Below are 21,100 nucleotides of genomic sequence, written 5' to 3'. Positions count from 1 at the left end.
CAAACTTCCTGAAAGCAAGAAATGTGGAATAGTCTCCTGAAGAAATGGTAGAAGCCCCTTTGGAACATTTCATATAAGTTAGGATAAAGTACCTGGAATGTACCCTACCTCATGTGGTTGAGAGGATTATTTCATTAGCGTTTGTAAGGTGCTTAGAGACTATAGATCAGCCTTGGAAAAACAAAATGCTCACCAGCTAAAACTTCAAATTTCTCATCAAGGAATAATGCTTTTCCTGGAAAGATCAGAGCCCAAAAATTATCTCTAACATATTAAGTTGAAATATTGTTTGTTTTGATTGTCAAAAGGCATTTCTCTAATATTTTGAAAGACAGATAGGTAAGTAATTAAAAAGTTTGTTTTACATGTATGATGCACTATCATTCGTTGTGGATTTGATATTTCAGTTTAATTTTAAAAGCAATTGTTTACAAAGAGCTATCTTCTTTTTCTTCTCACTCAATACTTGTGTAAAGTAATCTAGCATGTGTCAGTTCGTATACAACCATATTGTACTTTTTTAGCCATATAATCAGAACACTGAAATCAGTATTGCAGTTGATGTAGTTTGTGTCTGCAGATTGGATCTAGACTATTCTCAGTGATAGCAGATGACAGGACAAGGAGTAATGGTCTCAAGTTGCAGTGGGGGAGATTTAGGTTGGATATTAGGAAAAACTTTTTCACTACGAGGGTGGTGAAACACTGGAATGCGTTACCTAGGGAGGTGGTGGAATCCCCTTCCTTAGGGGTTTTTAAGGTCAGGCTTGACAAAGCCCTCACTGGGATGATTTAGTTGGGATTGGTCCTGCTCTGGGCAGGACGTTGGACTAGATGGCCTCCAGAGGTCCCTTCCAACTCTGTTATTCTATGATTCTATGTAGGAAACATGACTGCTTCAGTTTACATATAGCACTGGTTATTAAGTCATTACAAAATAGAATGCATCCACAATTTTGTTTATCTTGATCTCCTTAAGAATGCCTCCTGGCCCAGGTAACATCTGCCTTGACTCAGTTTTCTCAATATATTCCAAATGGGAAACAGCCAAACCATACTTCTTTGCATTGCCTTCAAGTGATCTGGCATAACAAACATCACAGTATACATGGTGCATACTTGCAAAATATCTCACAGTTGCCTCTATATCATCAGAATTTGAAGCTGCAGTCACTTTTGGAGACTTAACTAGAAAAACTTGAAAACAAGATTCAAAATAAATTCAATCTTTTTAAGATGGGATAAATCTTTATTGAGATTGAGAATAGCAAGCCTAATGATATGTTTGATACAGTGGACAAAAAATAAGGAATATTTTATCAAGTGGCCTGTATACCATTTGAATAACTCATATTTATCACTGGATTGTCTAAATGAGACAATCACTTTTGATTTGATCTTTACACCTGATTCCTATAACCTCCTAAAGCTACCCTGTATATCAACATCTTTTTTCAGATTTCACCTCCACTATGTCAGCAAAGAGACAAGGTAGTCCTTCATTAACGTGATGTACATGGACTCTGCTAGCTGCAGAACTGTCAGATCCTTAGCAAGTAGAGAAGTCTAGCTTTCAGTATGCATTTCTCTAAATTTCCTAAGAGACTTTATAATAGTCTTTTTAAAGTCTCTCACTCTGTGGGTGTTACTATAGTTTGAGCGAAGGAAAGGGCTATTTTTAACCAGCAGAGTATTTCAAATTCTTTAAAATTGCACTGCTCATTCTGGAAGGAAACTTTTGTTCCTCCTTACATGGCACATGCGCCAGTCCATCAGCACTAAGGCTGTCCATTGAAGAAGCCATGCCACTAACGGTATAATAAATTGCCCTAATTTCAGCCAGTTTATAATTGTTATTTTTCATTGGGTCCAGGAATCCTGCAAAAGCCCCAACACCCGAGGGCTTAGGTCAGTGGAAATAACTTCTTAGAAAGCAGCAACAGCAGAGAATTTTCCACAATCTTTACATTGCCAGCTCTTCTTCCCCAAGCTTAACAGCTGATAAGCCCAATATGTTAACGTGATAGCTCCATTTATCATAGTTCTTAGATACTGGAGTTAATATTTACAAAATTTAAGGTGGTGTCTAAGTTGTCTTTGGATGCCTGAAAAATTGGTTTGTCTCAGATCAAAAAAACTTCACTAACCAAGCTAAGAATTGAAACAAGCAAAATTTTATTAGAATTTCCAATCCTCCAACAGGATTTTCTAATCACCTACAAATATTTACCTCTCCCATTCCCCGAGATTCTAGTGCAAGAGCTTGAAACTCATGATTCATCTCATCCACAGATCGAACCTGAAGAAAAAAATATTAATGACAATTAGCAATCTATTAGATAGTGAATTATATGTCTTAAATACAATTATATATTCCCCGATATGATTTGACTGGATTTTTAAAAATAGTTTCTAAAGTTTTAAAATTTGCTACTCAGTCTATAATCTCAGATTTGGTAAATGAGTCTACTTAAAGACTGCAACCAGTTCTTTAATGCTTCATGTTAAAATTTGTTTTGCATTATTGTGTTAAGGACAAATATTTTAAAAACTATAATTACAGTACACATCAACTACCACGAAAACAATGAGTAATTTTCCTATCTGCAACCACACACAAGCATAAATGAAATTAATAATTGGTGTATATATATTAATTTGGAAAATAAATGATTTGTTGCACACAAAGTTACTGAGTACACTTGAGGGTAGACAAAGGTATGGAAAAGCTCATGAGAGTGCACACGAGTAGCTATCACTACTGTCTATCCTATTCCCATCAGAGACACTGACCTCACACCTCTAAGGAATAGCCTTCAAAGGAACTTTCAAAACTAGGGAAAACTTAGAACAAGAAGGGGGACAAGAACAAGTAAAACTACAATTGGATTGTTTGTAAAATATGAGAGGGCACAGCAATGAAGTGATTTAGAATCATTATGAAGTCTAAAATTTTGGAGGAAGATGAAGATGCAAATTTCCTTACTTTTGTTGTTCTCTGTTGGATCCCAAGGAATTAGTTGCTCCTGGAATGCTGTGCATGTGCATTTGCATTTCCCCATACACAGTAAGTGACGCTGCACAAACATTGCATTTGTATAAACAGCTGTTTATCTAACAAGGTATACAAATGCTCTTTTCTTTCACATATCAGGGTTTCTGGTCATTCATAAACTTGTTTATGAAAACATGAAAAAAACCTGTACATGCTCAAAATTGCATGTGCAAATGTGATCATTATCTTTCTGTTGATAGACTGGATAAACTTGCAGTTTTATAAATTCCCCAACAGGAAGTTTTTTGTAGCAAATTTAGGATTCTGAATTTAAGCAGCAGTTAGGGTGACCAGATGTCCAGTTTTTAAAGGGACAGTCCTGTTTTTTGGGACTTTTTCTTATATAGGTGTTTATTACCCTGTACCCCTCCCCCCAGTTGCTATCTGGTAACCCTAGGAGCAGTGTTGATTTCTTGGCAATTTCCATTGCTAAAACTCAGTCCTCTCAAGATGTCATTACTGAACATATTAAACTACAAACTATTAAACCTCGGAAGTCAGCATATTAGTACATAGTTAATCTTTCTGAAGCAAATGCTTAACAAAGTTATAAAAGAACACTTCTTCATGAAGAATATGATTTTGGTTATTTTAATTCATTTCCATCCCCAGTGAACACTCCATGTATTCAACCAGCACTAGCAGAATACTTAGTTTTGAGCTGAATTATTGAAAGAGCAACCTAAATACAAACTTTCTTTCCCCCATACTAGAAAACTGGGCATTTAAGTCAATTAGGTTGATTTTTTGTGATTGTATCAATGAAACTGAAGACAGACAACATTATGCTCCTATAAAAATGTCTAAGAACAAATTTTAGGCTTGAGCAAAATCAACAGCAGATTAGTAATCTATCTAAATAAAGATAAACTTTTATTTGAAAAGCTCAGGGAAGCGATGAAAAATCCTTGTGTGGGGAAAATGAGATTTTTGGGGAAAGAATGAAACTACACAATTTCAGTTTTGGAACACACTTCTGAATTTGGATATTCTAAATTTCTAATGACTGAATTTACCTGCAGAGATGTTCATAACAAAACAATGGAAGACTTTTATATATAATACTGTGAACCACTTCACTATTACTTTGCAACTTACTATTGAAAGAAAAAAAGAAACTTGATATATACATAATTTCATCCTCAAGAACGTGGTTTTGTTCAATTAGCACTTTTCAAACAATCTACAGCAAATTCGTTAATCTACATTCATTCAACACAAATGTTGTTTAAGTCACTGTCTAACAATTAGCCACATTTGTAAGTCATTAAATTTTTTTTGTATTTTTTATTTTGCTGCAAAAGATTAAGTGTACATTGCCACACCTACCCAGTTTTCAACATAAAAATACCTTAAAATTACAGTCACACAGTCCTCCAGAGCCCTACAAAAAGAGCAAAAGAGTAACAACATAGTAACCTATGTATTTAGTTCTTACATATTTTAACAAACAAATCTGAGGAACTGGAGGTCTCTATGGCTGTAGATCAATCCTATACATTGCCCTGAACTTCATTTTGCTCATGTTCCATTCTCATAAGCATGAAATTTGAAAGATGATTACTGTTACTATTAGTAATACTATTACAAGACTGTACTATTACCAGAAGAGTGTAGCCTTCATTTGTGTCTCCTTCAGGAGACATGCCCTCATCAGAAATAGTAGTACACAAAATACTGCCACAGCACTGCAGGCAACACTGATGTTTTAAAAGGTCTGCATTCTCTAATCTCTAGGATACTGGATTTCCTTGTGTCTTGCCTACCAAAATTTTCCTACTTCTTCACTGAATTCCAGAATTCATTAAGGAAATCTACAGCACCAAAAGGAAAACATGTTGGCTGGAATCATATAAGCAGCCAAGCAGTTCTGACTAGCATTGCCTATTACTTGTATTACCATAGTACCTAGAGGCCCTAGTCATAGACCAGGACTCTACTGTAATAGACACTGTACAAACACAGAACAAAAAGACAGTCCCTGCCCGGTTCCTCTGATTCAGAAATAATGTTTAGCTAATTAATTTAAAATGCCTTATTCCTTTGGTGCAACCTAATTAAAAGATCTTTCAGTACAGAGTTTTTTAAATTTCTTTAGAATTTAAAAACACTGTCAAATACTTAGTTCCAGATATATATTTCCCCATCATTTGTAATAATTTATGAACTACTGAGAAACGGGTGCCTTCTCTTAATTATTTTGCCTTTGACTAACTTACTTCCCCAAGCACTTTTCAAAGTTTTCAGTTGAGTTCAAAACTATTGTGTCAGTTTTCAGTTACTACTTAGGCTAAATGTACAGTAAGAGTCAGGAATGTGATTCCCCTGCTTGCGTACGCACTCCCACTAGCTCTTGTCGAGCCGGCGTGAATATAATTAGAAGACGTGTTGCCCCAGTAGCAAGCGTAGTGGCAGCAAAGGCCACGGAGCTGCGTGGAGTACATACCCACAGGGTTAGGCAGCTTTATACTCGGCATGGCTCAGCTCTGCCTCTGCTGCTGCTACCCAGGCTACCGTGGCAACACTGCCGTATTTATACTTGCACTAGCTGGACGAGAGCTAGCACAAGTACCTGTACACGAGCAGGGGAATCACACCAATAGCTCATAGTGTAGACAGCCATTGTTTTGCACGAACATTTATTATAGCACAGCGTTATTATATTATTATTATAGCGTTAAACAAACTTGTGCTGTTAACTCTACAGCAAAGCCTCTCATTAATTAATGTCATATTTAGTTAATTAGTTTAGACATCAATAATTTGGAAAATCAAAAGATCCAACTGTTTGAAATGTAAAAAATGAGGTGTAGTTCATTTTAGAAGTCTAAGTAGACAAACTCCCACACACAAAAGGAAAAAAAAAAAAAAGCAACATTTTCAAAGCAAGGTGCTTTGCTTTGCATTTTCTCACCTTTGTGCAGGCCACCCTGACAACTCAACTAGCGCTTCCGGAAATAGTAAATCTTTTCTGTAGCTGGAAAGGCCCTGTTTCTGGTTGAACATATTTGCCTTTTGTTTATCTTTCCCCCTAAAATTATTTTGTTGAGTATTCTCTTCCACCATCCAAATGCTTTGGCATTAGGTGCTAGCACTAGTCCCAATATTTAATATAGATAACTCACTTCAGATGTCAGAATCTGGTAAATACTCCAATAAAAAACAAAATATACACAGAAGTTGAGACTATCTACCTATGACACATTCCCCAGACACGGCACATTCCCTGAAAAGTATGTATAAATTTTTGACAATAAAATAAATCCATGTAGGATAAAATAAGCAAACAAAACAGAATATATCCACTTTAGTTTTAAAATATATTCATGTGTAAATTAAAAAAGTGTTGTAATGTCTTCCTTGACTTTGTCAAAACTCTTCCAAAGTATGTTTTTTCCCCCTCTGCTACTGTATATCAAGTGTCTCAAGACTGCTCACCTGTACTGTGTTAATATCACTGTGTTAATAACCAATGCAAGAAAGTATGTTTGAATTCTGGTACTGATAAAGGTGAATGTAAAGGCTTTTTATCGAAGTCCTGACTATTTACTCACTGAAGATAGGTTCCTACCTTAGAAAGTTCATTAAAAGGTATTAGGTTAGAGCTTTGCCGTTTGGTCTGTTGTAACATTTTTGATCGAGGAATAGATATGATTAAGTCTCTACCTAACTGATCTTAAACTGTCACAAAAAGATAACTCTTATTGTTAACCTACAGCATTATCTGAGGTTACCAATATTTCATCCCACCCACTGAAATAGAAAAGCAAACAAAACAAAACAAAAACCAAAAAAAAACCAAAAAGACATTAGACACACAAACACACCGTATCTTAAACGCCTATCATGTAGATGCACATGGAATCAACAAACTATACGTCCACTCACTTCCATACTCTGTTAGGAGTTCCAGCTCCAAATTTTAAGTATTAACAATTTCAAGAGGTATTTGGTCATGAACTTGGTAAGCAATTTTTAGAATAATTAATTCAGTTCACCACACAAAAAATACAGTCTCCATTACACCTGCCTTTTTACTTTTCACTTTCAACCTCTCCCTTACCCCATCCACCCTTACTGTACGTCTACACTGCAATAAAACGCCTGTGGCATGGCCGCGACTGGCCCAGGTCAGCTGACTCAGGCTTGCGGGGCTATAAAATTTCATGGCAGACATTCGGCTTGGAGACCCCAAACATTTACACTGGAATTGTACAGCCCTGCAGCTCGAGCCCCGCAAACCTAAGTCAGCTGATGTTAGCTCTGAGACTTGGTATAAAAGGTTTTTTTTTTTTTTTTTTTTAAATCGCAGTGTAGATGTACCCTTAGCGACCAACTTCATTGGTCCTACTTTACCTCACTCCATCTTTAAACCTCCCCCTTTCTTGATGCCTTATCCACAACACACAGGCATATTCTATGCCATATCCAAGGACTGGACAATAGCAAATGTGTACTTACATTAAAAAAGGCACTAAGAGTGACTCAGAGAAATACAGACCAGTAACTTTATTCCATTTACCCAGTATGGAAGTATTAAAATATTTCAGAACAACTACGAGACCATGAGATGATAGGGTTCAACCAGAATGGCTTCTGCAAAGGAAACTCATACCTCCCTAATTAGAATGTTTTGAATGTGTTAATAAAACAATGGATAAAGGAGAACAGACAATTTATTTACATTTTCATGAGGCATTTGTCTAAGTCCCTCATAAGAGGCAACTGAAGAAACTAAGCAGTACTGTCGTTTATCAAAAACTGGCTAAAAGACACAAAATGCAGGATGGACAGTTAATTTTTACTAAGTGTGGGGTGCCACAAGGTTCCATGCAAGAACCGGTGTCAAATATATTTATTCATAATCTGGAAAAAGAGATGAGCAGTGAGGTGGCAAAGTTTACAGATGACAAAGTTATTTAAAAAGAAAAGGAGTACTTGTGGCACCTTAGAGACTAACCAATTTATTTGAGCATAAGCTTTCGTGAGCTACAGCTCACTTCATCGGATGCATACTGTGGAAAGTGTAAAGATCTTTTTATATACACAGAGACCATGAAACAATACCTCCTCTCACCCCACTCTCCTGCTGGTAATAGCTTATCTAAAGTGATCACTCTCCTTACAATGTGTATGATAATCAAGGTGGGCCATTTCCATCACAAATCCAGGATTTGTGCTGGAAATGGCCCACCTTGATTATCATACACATTGTAAGGAGAGTGATCACTTTAGATAAGCTATTAGCAGCAGGAGAGTGGGGTGGGAGGAGGTATTTTTTCATGCTTTGTGTGTATATGAAAAGATCTTCTACACTTGCCACAGTATGCATCCAATGAAGTAAGCTGTAGCTCACAAAAGCTTATGCTCAAATAAATTGGTTAGTCTCTAAGGTGCCACAAGTACTCCTTTTCTTTTTGCGAATACAGACTAACACGGCTGTTACTCTGAAAGTTATTTAAGTCAAGACCAGAGAAGACTGACAGCCAAGAGACAAACCAAGCCAGGAGACTGAGCAATATGATGGCAGATGAAATTCATTGCTGATAAATTCAAAGCAATGCACACTGAAGGGAATTTCTGATATACTCAGAAACCTTACTGAGTTCTAAATCAATCGCATCAACTCAGAAATTAGACCTGCCCATCACTGTGAGCAGTTCAATGGAGACCTCTGCTCAAAGAGCAGGAAGCAAAATGTCAGGGTGGATACACAGCGGGACTGAGAATACTACAGAAATTCTGCCCTTATATAAATCAATGATACATCCTCATAAGGAATATATGTTCAGTTGTGATGATACCACTGGAAAGTATATCACAGAAATGATAAAACAAAATTAGAAGTTTAGTGACGGGAAACAAGAATGACCAAGAGAATGACTAACTCTCATATGAAATGAGATTGAAAAGACTGGGATTGTTTACCTTAGAAGAGATGAATAAGAGAACATAAAAGAGTATACAAAATAATGAATAGTACAGACAAAGTAGAATGTAAATTTCCTTTCACAATTACAAGAATAAGGGAATAGCTGAGGAAAGTAAAAGGTGGCAAATCCAAAACAGGTATGAAGTAATATTTTCCCCACAAAATACACAATTAGCTCATGGTACTTATACATGGATTTGAAAAGGAACAGACATTTAGATGGTTAACAAGATTATCTTGGGTCACAATGGCAACTATTAAAACAAATGAATTTTGGAAGATACATAAGCCCTCTCACTTCAGGGCATACTACAACCTAATTACCAACAGATAACAGGAAACTTCCTGTTGGGACAGGTTAACCCACAAATACCTTTTGCTACAGATTTTCTTGAACTTTCTTCTAAATAGGTTATTGGCTACTGTTGGGACAGAAAACTAGGCTCACTGGATCACCAGTTTGATCTACTATGGATATCCCTGTTATCGTTTGAATAGATAGAAACCTATTTGCTACAATATTTGTACTCATATCACACTGCCTTCCATCATGGCTGTCTTTCAGTAGATTATCTAAAATCAAACTGCCTTAGAGAAGAAAAAAAACTCCATATTTGACTAGAGTATATACCTGATTTCACAGCTTTGATATGTAGCTAACAAAGAGTAACGACCAAAGAAAAGGAACATTTTTAAATATCATTACAAGGCAGCTTAAAAAAGTCACTTTGTGATATGGAAAATCAACTTCACCTATATTGTCACGATCACATCTCTGTAAATAAGGCAACTGATTGTCTACACAAATCTCTCAGGGTTATATGTTACATGTGAGTGACACTTGCATCACTAAACACAATCACAAGATGATGGCTTTCAATGAGTCCTGTCTAAATTTCCAGTATAGTACGCTAATGACTGGAATTGAGGTTTATAGTAGAAAAGGACTACTCTGTGTTTAAAAGTCAGAAGTATTGGATTACAAAGCCTAATACTAAATCCCAAAGGCATCGTTCCCCACCTGAAGTCATGTATGTAGACCAAGGAGTACAATTTCTCTTCATAAATGCCAGTTTGTATTAATAATGTGCTACAAATTCAGTTATCCCTCCAACAGAAACAGAACTTCAGTAGGAACACTAGCAGCTTTTTTAATTTGGGGGGTGGGCTTTGAATCGGTCTTCCCCTATTCACTTAAAATTTGATTTTACTTTGAACACAGCTAGAGTTGTCTTGCTATAAGTGAAAACATTTAAAATTTCACTTGTTTTCCCTAATATGTCTTCATGTGATCAAAATATAAAAACCAGACATACAACAAAAAACTACACATACAAATATAGAGCCCCAAACCATCAATGAAATGTTGTAGAAAATGTTGAGTTACCTTTGAAATCTTAATTGCAAGATATTTTCCTCTAAGTGGCATGGCAGAGAGTTATCCTAATTAAGATTTCCCTAGTTTAGGTCACAGGATAAAAACCTAGGTGATGGTATTCCTAATGACAAAAACTATACAACAGTTAAAAGGACAACAGACCAACCCTATGGGGTCATATTAGGAACCTGAATTATTTTTAGCAATCCAAGCATATAAACTAAATTTGTGTCGGTAATTTATATAATACCCAAACAAAACTAATCATTGGAATTATCATGGCTGTTTTGAGCTGGAAGCATTAAAAAAAATCACGCTCACTCAGACACTAATGCAGAGAAACCCTTCACTTCCCCTTAAAACTTGAAACTTTAAAAAGTAAAATCATAAACCTTATTTGCAAAACCTAGAGTTTACAGTGTCTCTCTCCTAGAATATATCATTATCAAGAGAAAACATTCTCTGCATGTATTATAGTGTTTTAGGTGGGTACAGTTGATACCTACATCACCAAATATGGTTCTCTTATTAGTTTATAGTAACTCCTCAATCTTAAATGCTTTCTGAACTAGGGTTTTCCTAACTATCCATAGTAATACTGCAGATTAAACATGGCAATAATTTGGACATTTTTGGCTGTGAAGAAAAGTGCATTAATGTGAAGCATCTAGCAATAAGTTAGAGATATTTACATTATATTAAAAATGATACAGGGAATCTTAAGATCAACCCCTCTGCAATTTCATATCTATTCTACAAGTCAGCAAAACCATATAATACTAACAAAATTTTAATTTACATAATTAAATACTGAGATTTCCAGTAGTTAGGTTATTTCCCCAAAATAATTTGCGCAACACGAGAAAGACAAGAATTCCAACTGCATATGTTGAACAGTTCACAAAGTTACAGGACGTGCCCTTTCCTTTTCTGTTTTACTTATTCAGAAGAACACAGGTTACAACTGGCAAATTACAAAAACAAAAAACAGATGTAATCATTCTGTTTCTTTCCAGTTGAGCAACACACATAATTAATGGATTTGCATTAGTCACAGTCAGATCATGGCACAAAAGGAGTTCTTATGAAATATCTTGGATTGCCTCTTTAATCTGAGTGGATGAGACTGAGTCACCTGCAGAGACAGAACTCAGACAATCCATTTATAAACTCAAAAACAGACTTCAAGATATACGCTTGCGATCTCAAACACACACGCTGCAAATCACATAATAAATATTAAACCAAAAACCCCCAAACCGATGCTAAAAGATCATCATTAAGGTTGCAAAGTCAAGCACTCAAGTCAGGAAATACCAGAATTAATCTTAATTCAGCCCCCATGTGTATGCATTATGATACAGTTTTATATTACATCATCACACGCTATTTTGTCCCCAGGACCCCTGCCTCATTCAGGGTACAGATTGGAACTGTGCTCACATAGTAACAAGCTATTCAATATTTTTTTCTTCTCATTGCTTATTGGGGGCCCCACATCTTATTTACAGCACACTATTCAAACCCTGCTTTGAAACAGAATTATTAATTTCCTCATGGGCTTTTCTACAGCACTCATCCCTACAGAATCTGAGTGCTTCACAAACCATTTATTTTCACCCTGTCACCTCACAGAGCTGTTGTGATGAGATCCCCATTTCACAAATGGGTAACTGGGGCAGAGAGATATTAAGGTCAACATTTCCCACTACTTTTGGGTGCCCAATCCGAGATGACTAAAACACGATTTTTCAGATTTACCATTCATTACAGAGCACTTACATGTTCAAAGCACAGCTTCCACTGACTTCAGCTTGCAGCACTTCTACATAACAGACCCCAGCATATCAAGTCAGGAATCCAGAAAAGGAGGAACACACAATTAGTGACCACTTGCAGAAACTGTGGCTTAAGAGACTTGTCAAGAATCACATAAGAACTACATGGCATAGAATCCAACTGTCAAGGGCAGCATTCAACTCCCGCAACCATCTTCTCTCTTCCTGTAATCCCCTATCTATGCACTACAAACTTTCCAACTTCAGCAACAAATGATCCCTGGGCCATACAAACAGCAGTCTCCTTCACTATACAATGCTGACTCATCCCACAGCAGATCCATCCTGTGCAATGAATAAGGCAGGAGTCTTGTGGAAAAAAAAACAGTAAGCGATCATGTAAATAAAAACAATCATAACGCATACACACAAGGGTGCCGATTTCAGGTTGCACAGGCAACCTTAATAATATTGTTTTAATATAGTTGTGTGCAAGTTCCTAGGTTTCTTAAAGTCAACTGAAGAAAAAGGAATTCCATCATGTGGCATTATACTGACACCCATATGGATCAGCAGCAGAGTTGGAACCTTCAGATCCACCACACAGACCTCTGACATTTGAGCTTACAAAATAACAGAGCTAAATAGTAGACAGAGGATGACAATTTTCCGCTGAGCACACAATTATACAGATGTAAATTTGTAGTATAGACCAGGAATCTCGGGTTCCATTCCAGGCTCTAGGAGTGTGCTCTAGTGCAGTGCTACTCAAAGTGGCGGTCCGCGGACCAGTGCTGGTCCGTGAGCCATCGGCTGCCGGTCTGCACGCACATTGGAAAAAAATTTGCCGGTCCCCCACATCAGATAGCTTGAGAAGCACTGCTCTAGTGAGCACAAACTTCTACCTGTCTCCCCCTCCAAATTTGACCCTTTCTGACCTATCCCCTCCAATCTGTCCCTGTCCTGTCTCCCTCCCCTGGCTCTCTGTGTCAGACCCATTCTCCTTGCTCAGCCAGTCCCAGTCTGTGAAACACCCTAGCGAAGTGTGTGTGTCTTGTCCCACTCTGGCACCAGTTCGCATAGTAAAATAGTAGGCTGTCATCCTCTATCAGTCACTTTGTAACTTCCCTTCTTACCCCCAGCTCAACCAGTCCCAGCCTCCCCATCCCAAGTCACAGTCCCCTTGCTCAACCAGTGCCAGTCTCAGTACACATCATGTCCCAATCTCCTCCTTTCCATCCTCACTCTTCCCCTGCATTCAAAACAGATGCCTTCCTCTTCCATGGTGCTTAGGTGCCAGCAAGGGGGGGGGGGGGGTCACCAACAGTACTGGAGACAGGCTCCCTGCTCTCAACTTCAGTGCCCAGAACCTTCTCACAACAGCTGGAGCAGGATTTAGATGGAAATTCTGGTTTCTCCCTTGTAGCCATTGGCTGCAGGGAGCATGCTTAGTGAGGACAGAATCTTAGCTTCTAAAAATCAAAGAAATTTACTGAGCATCTGCAAAACAATTTTGCAAAGGCTTATAACTTGGCCAGATTTGAGAAGATTTTCACAAGGGTCACAAAAGGTACACCCTTGACACAGAAGTCACCCTCCTGCCAAATTTCACTAAAGCAGTTACCAGCCTTGTCTATAATATACGGCTCTTCCATGCAAATGGTTTAAAACCATATTTTAGAGCAATCACATTATGTTTTCTTAATTTCAAAGGTCTCAGTAGTATTGAAACATGACTAGACATATATCCTAATGTTTTTGTCCACATAACCTAGCATGTTTTTCGACTTTCCATCTTATTTTGTTAGGAATCATTTATTTAAAACATCTACAAAGGAAAGTGAAGAAAAGGGTGAAACAAGGTCAGGGATGGTAAATGTCAGAGTTTTGTAAAATGCAAACATGACACCTTTTTGATACTATAGTTGTTTTGGCTTTAATTTACCAAATAATTTAAAAAAAAAAATCAGACAAAAACATCATCTAGAACCTTTTGTATTGGGAAGAATGTCACTGTTGATGCAACGACAGTTATGTACATAGTTGGACTGTATGTTTCTTAAGATATGAGGATTTTCTCTTGGTAATTACATGTTAATACTGTTTAAAAAACAGCCAGCTCTCTCTCTATTCAAGAGTTTTAATAATTGGGTCCTGATTTACACCAAGATAAAATGCATATATGCTCCAGAAAGACTTATTTAAATGCATGCTGTGAATGATCCACATTTATTTGTACACAGTCATAAGGCAAGTCACATTTTCAGTGAAGGTCAAATATTTATTTTGTTAATACTGATAATACATTATTTTTTGTTTAGATTCAATTCACAACAAATAGTTCTTGTATTTCAGATAGCCTTTTTCACAGCTCTAGAACCAAAGTGATTTAGCCAAGTATGGTTTTACTCTGAAAACAGATTATAAAAACAGCATTTTTATCACCATGATGCTGACCAGATACCTCTGCTTGAAGCAATGATCGAAGGACTGCTGCTTATTCTGAAGAAAATCAACAGGGCAGAATTCACTACTTAACACCAATGTAACTTACCACGGGCAAGCAGGAGAAGTCCCTCCCTCCCCCCTCACCAAAACTCTGGTTTTGAAACAGTCAACTGAAAAGCTGGTCAAATATTTTCTTTCCAGTTTATACATAAAAATGAATTTGAAGTAGTTTTATGTACTCCACCTGCCAGAGTCCTCCTGCCAGTTTTTGTGATTTTACAACTACACACACACTTTTTTTAAACGAACAGTTCTCTCCGCTACTGATGTATATAGAAACACCCCCCCCAAAAACAAAACAAAAAAAACCCCCACGTATACAAACAAAAAAGGAAGCAAACTAACGACACAGGGAAAATGGTGAAAACAAACACCATACAAAGTGCTGTCAAAATACCCAACAGAAAAACTGGAAAAAAAATGATATAAAAACTATGTAGACGGAAGTGTCATTTCAAAGTTGATAGTGCCCATTTAAGAGAACTATCAAAACACACCCATAATTTTCTCAAACTTTAAGATACTACACATCACACACTCTGCCTCTAGTTAAGTTTGAGAGAGACAGTGTGGCTTACAGAGCACACGAAAGCTTGTCTCTTACTAGACCAACTTCTGTTGGTGAGAAAGATACTCACTCACCTTGCCTCTCTAATATCCTGGGACAGACACAGCTACAACTCTAGTTAAATCTTAGTATCTTGCCACAAATAGGCCACGAGTTAAAACAGAACAATAAGAGGTATTGTCTTAGACACTGTGGGCTTGGAAGTAATACAGAAATAAGGTGCCAATTTTTGCTGCTCACCATGACAGAATAGTGTAAATAGTTTTGTCTGCTTGATCATTTTAATACTGAATGGAGACTTACAAAAGGATTTAAAACCATAAATATTTGAGAAAGTAATTCACTATGTGTTTTTTGAGACCTATTTCTCACTATCCTACTTCAAGTTAACTCCTGTGATTTATTAGTTCTTAATTCATAATCAGTATAGCCCAATTCCACCTCAGTCTCCCAGTAATACCAATGCATACCTCCTCCTCTTCCCTCTTTGTTATTTGTATTACAGTAGCCTCTAGGGGCTCCAAAAAAGACTGCACCCTCATTGTGCTAAACCAGTGGTTCTCAACTCTGGTCCACTGCTTGTTCAGGGAAAACCCCTGGCGCACCAGGCCAATTTGTTTACCTGCTGCGTCCGCAGGTTCGGCCGATCATGGCTCCCACTGGCCGCAGTTCGCCACTCCAGGCCAATGGGGGCTGCAGAAAGTGGCGTGGGCTGAGGGATGTGCTGGCCGCCCTTCCTGCAGCCCCCATTGGCCTGGAGTGGTGAACCACGGACAGTGGGAGCTGCAATTGGCTGAACCTGAGGACGCGGCAGGTAAACAAACCGGCCCGGCGCACCAGGGACTTTCCCTGAACAAGCGGTGGACCAGAGTTGAGAACCACTGTGCTAAGCACTGTGAAAAACACACAGTAAGAGGCAGTCACTGCTTTGAAGATCAGATAGTCATCAGAAGTCTATCAATGAACAACAACCAAAAAACCCAATTACATTTAAGTGCTCTTAAAAAAATCCTCATGGGGGAAGTGAGCAAAGAAATTTGCAGCACCAAACTATTCCATTACACAAAACAATGCTTTACGCTACTGAAGATACATTTATTCTGTTAAAAATCCAAACCAGAATGCTATTGTTTTTCCAGTGACCCTTGGTTCCAATCAAGTCACAACAAGGCATTTCATCAGCTCAAGAATGAGCTTTACAACACTCACTGAATCTGTGAAGCATTTACACATGATCATAAATAAATATTTCAATATATACACATACACATGCACACAGTGAAGACCAGCTACATTATTCAACAGTACACTGGAAGATTTTGGTCACTTACAATAAACATATGCATTTACCATACTATTTAGCACAAAAGCTCTTTAACCTGGGGGTCAAGAACAGGCACCATGGGGATGGGATGCAACCTCTATATCTTTCCCATACAGCTGAAGGAAAGGCAGGTCCCCACTACATTCTGGTTATATGGTAGGAGGGTCCAAGCATGAAAAAGGCTGAGAACTAATGACTTAGTATGTTTATGTATTTATTGCACCATGTTACACAAATATATAGGCAACAGCCTAAACAGAAAATATTAAATACATTTTATATGGAACTCTCTTGTACTCTATGCTTAAAATGTAACAGTTAAAAATCGCAGCCTGAAGACAAGATGATTATTACACAGTGGTGTACATTTTCCGAGTCTGAACAGAAAGAATATTTCCAAAGAGTATTTTCTTTAGATACCGAATATGAAAATGAAAAGTTGAGCACCAGAGAACCAGACACATAGAAGACCTAGCAAACAAAACTAACCTTGAAACATTTACAAGGAAAATGTTTTCAAGAAAAAACTTCTTTTTTCAGGAAAACTTGCAAAAACGTGGCAGGGTTAATTGTTAGCATATAGTGACGGACTTACTACTTAACGCTGACCTAGAAAGCAGAATTCTCAGACATCTTGCTTTAAGTATAGGGTTGAGGAATGTTATGGTAGATTAAACAGAATTTCCAGGAAACAATGAGCATTATTATTTGTATTATTGTAGCACCTAGACCCAGTGATGAGCTGCCAAAAGCTGAAGAACCGGTTCCTTCACTTGCTCCGGCTCTTCGGTGGCGGGTCCTTTAGTCGGTCCGGGTCTTCGATGGCACTGAAGGATCCACTGCCGAAGTGCCGCCGAAGACCCAGAGCGAGTGAAGCGCCCGCCGCCAAACTGCTGCCAAAGAGCCGCCGGGTGAGTAAAAATTAAAAAGGGATTATCAGGGGAGCTTACCCAGCCGACAGCTCAGGCTGGCCGGACAGGACGTTCCCGTGGGTCGGATGTGGTCCGCAGGCAGGAGTTTGCCCACCTCTTTCACAACCGGCTTCAAAATTTAGCAACTGGTTCACGTGAACCAGTGCAAACCAGTTCCAGCTCACCACTGCCTAGACCCCCAAATCAAGATGGGAGCCTATTGACATAACACCAACCACTCCTTACTTCTCTCAGACATTTTACCACATCTCTATGGCCTCCATTCTATTATTCTGATGCAGAATGGAGCAAAGACTCCAAATCATAATCTCTGCCAACAGCTTTTAAATTATATGGCTATCAAGAACTAGGGAGATTAACACCAAACTATGGGGCTACTACTTTTCTTATTAGGCAGTTCTTAACCAAGGCTTTACAAGTTTAGGTCCCCTAATAAGCCACATCAGAACACCTGTAGTGAACCTTGTCAGACACTTTTGGCCAGTAAGTACAGCTCTTTGCAGGAGCTGCTGAATCATAGCCCTCTCCAAGCAGTGACTGAAAATATTTCTTCATCTGACCCAGCACGTTATGTGGGAATTCACAATTTCTAGACTCCTCTCTCAAGAATGGAAGCACAGCATACCACTAAATAGTTACATATTCAAAAGAGGCATGTTATTGGACCAAACTTTACTTTTATATGATGGAAGTCAAGATGCCAGTGAGCAAGTGAAAAATTTCTCAAAAATATACCGGCATATATTTCAAAATTCAAGTTTTACCTTTGGTTCTTCAAGTTTTTACCATCTAAAGAAAAGCTTGAGTAGAACCAGAGAGCTTTTAACTGCAGCACTCTTTAGTCAGCATTCCTTACTATCTTATTTGGAAAAAAATGTTCAATGGTATACTGGAGGGTGTGGGTTTTCTACTTTTATCTATGGCAAAGGTGTAGACAATGTTTAAAAGGAATTACTATTACCAATTTATTTTATCCTCAAAGTACATACTTTTTGGACAACATACGTGTTTAAAGTAATCTGGAAGATAGTAGAAATAGGATTCTTACAATGTCTGAATAGGCAGCTGCAAAAGAAAACAGACTTTTTTTTTTTTTTTTTAAAACTTCAATAAGTTTTGGCTACCAAAACAGGAAAACACAGCGTGGCCTTGGACATTAGTCCCTTACTGCAGAGTTCTTCAAAGAAAGTGGATGAAATTATGACTTCTAGACTAAACAGTGAAAACTTTACTGGTGATAAACAAGTTGTTGAAAATAAATAGGTATCTTAGAATTCAAATAAAAAATTAAAGTTCATCTGTAGGAAAAAAAGTCATGTATTATTAGTATTAACAAATAATACAATTGTAGAATGGAAGGCTCCAGGTCAAATTCTGCAACTTTTACATTGAGGCACCCTGGATTCAATAAGAAAATTAGTAAAGGTACTAGTCAACATGAATAAATTATAGAACTGGGTCAGAGTGCAATAGCTCTGCATTAAAGAGAACATTTGCCTATACAAAAACAACCAAAAAATGTATCATTTTAGATAACTTAAAATTTTTAGATTAAAGAGATGACCCTAAGAGATGGCCAGTATCTTTGAAAACTTATGGCAAACGGGGGAAGTCCCAGATGACTGGAAAAAGGCTAATATAGTGCCAATCTTTAAAAAAGGGAAGAAGGAGGATCCTGGGATCTACAGGCCAGTCAGCCTCACCTCAGTCCCCGGAAAAATCATGGAGCAGGTCCTCAAAGAATCAATCCTGAAGCACCTACATGAGAGGAAAGTGACCAGGAACAGTCAGCATGGATTCACCAAGGGAAGGTCATGCCTGACTAATCCAATTGCCTTCTATGATGAGATTACTGGTTCTGTGGATGAAGGGAAAGCAGTGGATGTATTGTTTCTTGACTTTAGCAAAGCTTTTGACACGGTCTCCCACAGTAATCTTGCCAGCAAGTTAAAGAAGTATAGGCTGGATGAATGGACTATAAGGTGGATAGAAAGCTGTGTAGATCGTCGGGCTCAATGGGTAGTGATCAATGGCTCCATGTCTAGTTGGCAGCCGGTGTCAAGTGGAGTGCCCCAGGGGTCGGTCCTGGGGCCGGTCTTTTTCAATATCTTCATAAATGAACTGGAGGATGGTGTGGATTGCACCCTCAGCAAATTTGCGGATGATACTAAACTAGGAGGAGTGGTAGATACGCTGGAGGGCAGGGATAGGATACAGAGGGACCTAGACAAATTGGAGGATTGGGCCAAAAGAAATCTGATGAGGTTCAATAAGGATAAGTGCAGGGTCCTGCACTTAGGACGGAAGAACCCAATGCACAGCTACAGACTAGGGACCGAATGGCTAGGCAGCAGTTCTGCAGAAAAGGACCTAGGGGTGACAGTGGACGAGAAGCTGGATATGAGTCAGCAGTGTGCCCTTGTTGCCAAGGCGGCCAATGGCATTTTGGGATGTATATGCAGGGGCATAGCGAGCAGATCGAGGGACGTGATCGTTCCCCTCTATTCGACATTGGTGAGGCCTCATCTGGAGTACTGTGTCCAGTTTTGGACCCCACACTACAAGAAGGATGTGGATAAATTGCAGAGAGTCCAGCGAAGGGCAACAAAAATGATTAGGGGTCTGGAACACATGACTTATGAGGAGAGGCTGAGGGAACTGGGATTGTTTAGTCTGCAGAAGAGAAGAATGAGGGGGGATTTGATAGCTGCTTTCAACTACCTGACAGGTGGTTCCAGAGAGGATGGTTCTAGACTATTCTCAGTGGTAGAAGAGGACAGGACAAGGAGTAATGGTGTCAAGTTGCAGTGGGGGAGGTTTAGGTTGGATATTAGGAAAAACTTTTTTCACTAGGAGGGTGGTGAAACACTGGAATGCGTTACCTAGGGTGGTGGTAGAATCTCCTTCCTTAGAGGTTTTTAAGGTCAGGCTTGACAAAGCCCTGACTGGGATGATTTAATTGGGGATTGGTCCTGCTTTGAGCAGGGGGTTGGACTAGATGACCTCCTGAGGTCCCTTCCAACCCTGATATTCTATGATTCTAAAACAATTAATTTAATTTCTGATTAGCATTTTAGATATAAAATTATCCATTAGTCTAAAAAAAATCATTTAATTCCTCAATCCCATTTGTCTTTCCAATTATGCTTCATCTTCCTCCTTCCCGTCATCTCTATGATCACTGCTATTTACAACCATTGCTTTGCATTCCTCTCTTCAATACTTTTCAATCTGGCCTCAACTTTCTTCAGTCTTCTGCAACCCACGCTCACCAAGGCTCTCTAGAACCCTTCATGGCCAAATTTCAGGGCCCCCTTTCTCCATTGTTTTTTATGGGAACTGTGCCAGACTAAATTTAGTCCAGAAAATTAAATCTAGTTCTTCCATATGACACAGCTGAGTGTTCCAGATTCTTGATTAGTATATTTTCATACTTTATCATTGTAACAGTGACTGAAAATTATTAGGCACTACGTAAGCACATAAAGAGATGGTTCCTGTCCCAAAGAGCCTACAGTCTAAGTCTGAGATGAGACAACCACTGAACACAACAAACAGGTCAGGAAGCACAAGAAAACAATTAGACTAGTAGTCAGCATGAAAAGCACTGGTCAAAGCACACCTG

The 21,100-nt window shown here is 38.3% G+C and overlaps 1 protein-coding gene across 5 annotated transcripts in view; it reads right to left on the bottom strand.

Moving 5' to 3' along the window:
- PUM2 (pumilio RNA binding family member 2) overlaps positions 1-21,100 on the bottom strand; it is a 106,724-nt gene that overhangs the window by 64,917 nt on the left and 20,707 nt on the right. For all 5 annotated transcript variants that reach the window (XM_084624744.1, XM_084624740.1, XM_084624741.1 and 2 more), the window contains one exon: positions 2,231-2,299. In XM_084624744.1, the coding sequence (XP_084480870.1) occupies positions 2,231-2,281 (51 nt within the window). In that variant the 5' untranslated portion in view covers positions 2,282-2,299. The remainder of the gene's footprint in view (positions 1-2,230; positions 2,300-21,100) is intronic.

This window comes from Lepidochelys olivacea (genome assembly GCF_965140295.1).
Source record: "Lepidochelys olivacea isolate rLepOli2 genome assembly, chromosome: 3".
Taxonomy (NCBI): Eukaryota; Metazoa; Chordata; order Testudines; family Cheloniidae; genus Lepidochelys; species Lepidochelys olivacea.
Note: the sequence above shows the minus strand (reverse complement) of the source record. Positions and strands in the feature narration are given on the sequence as shown.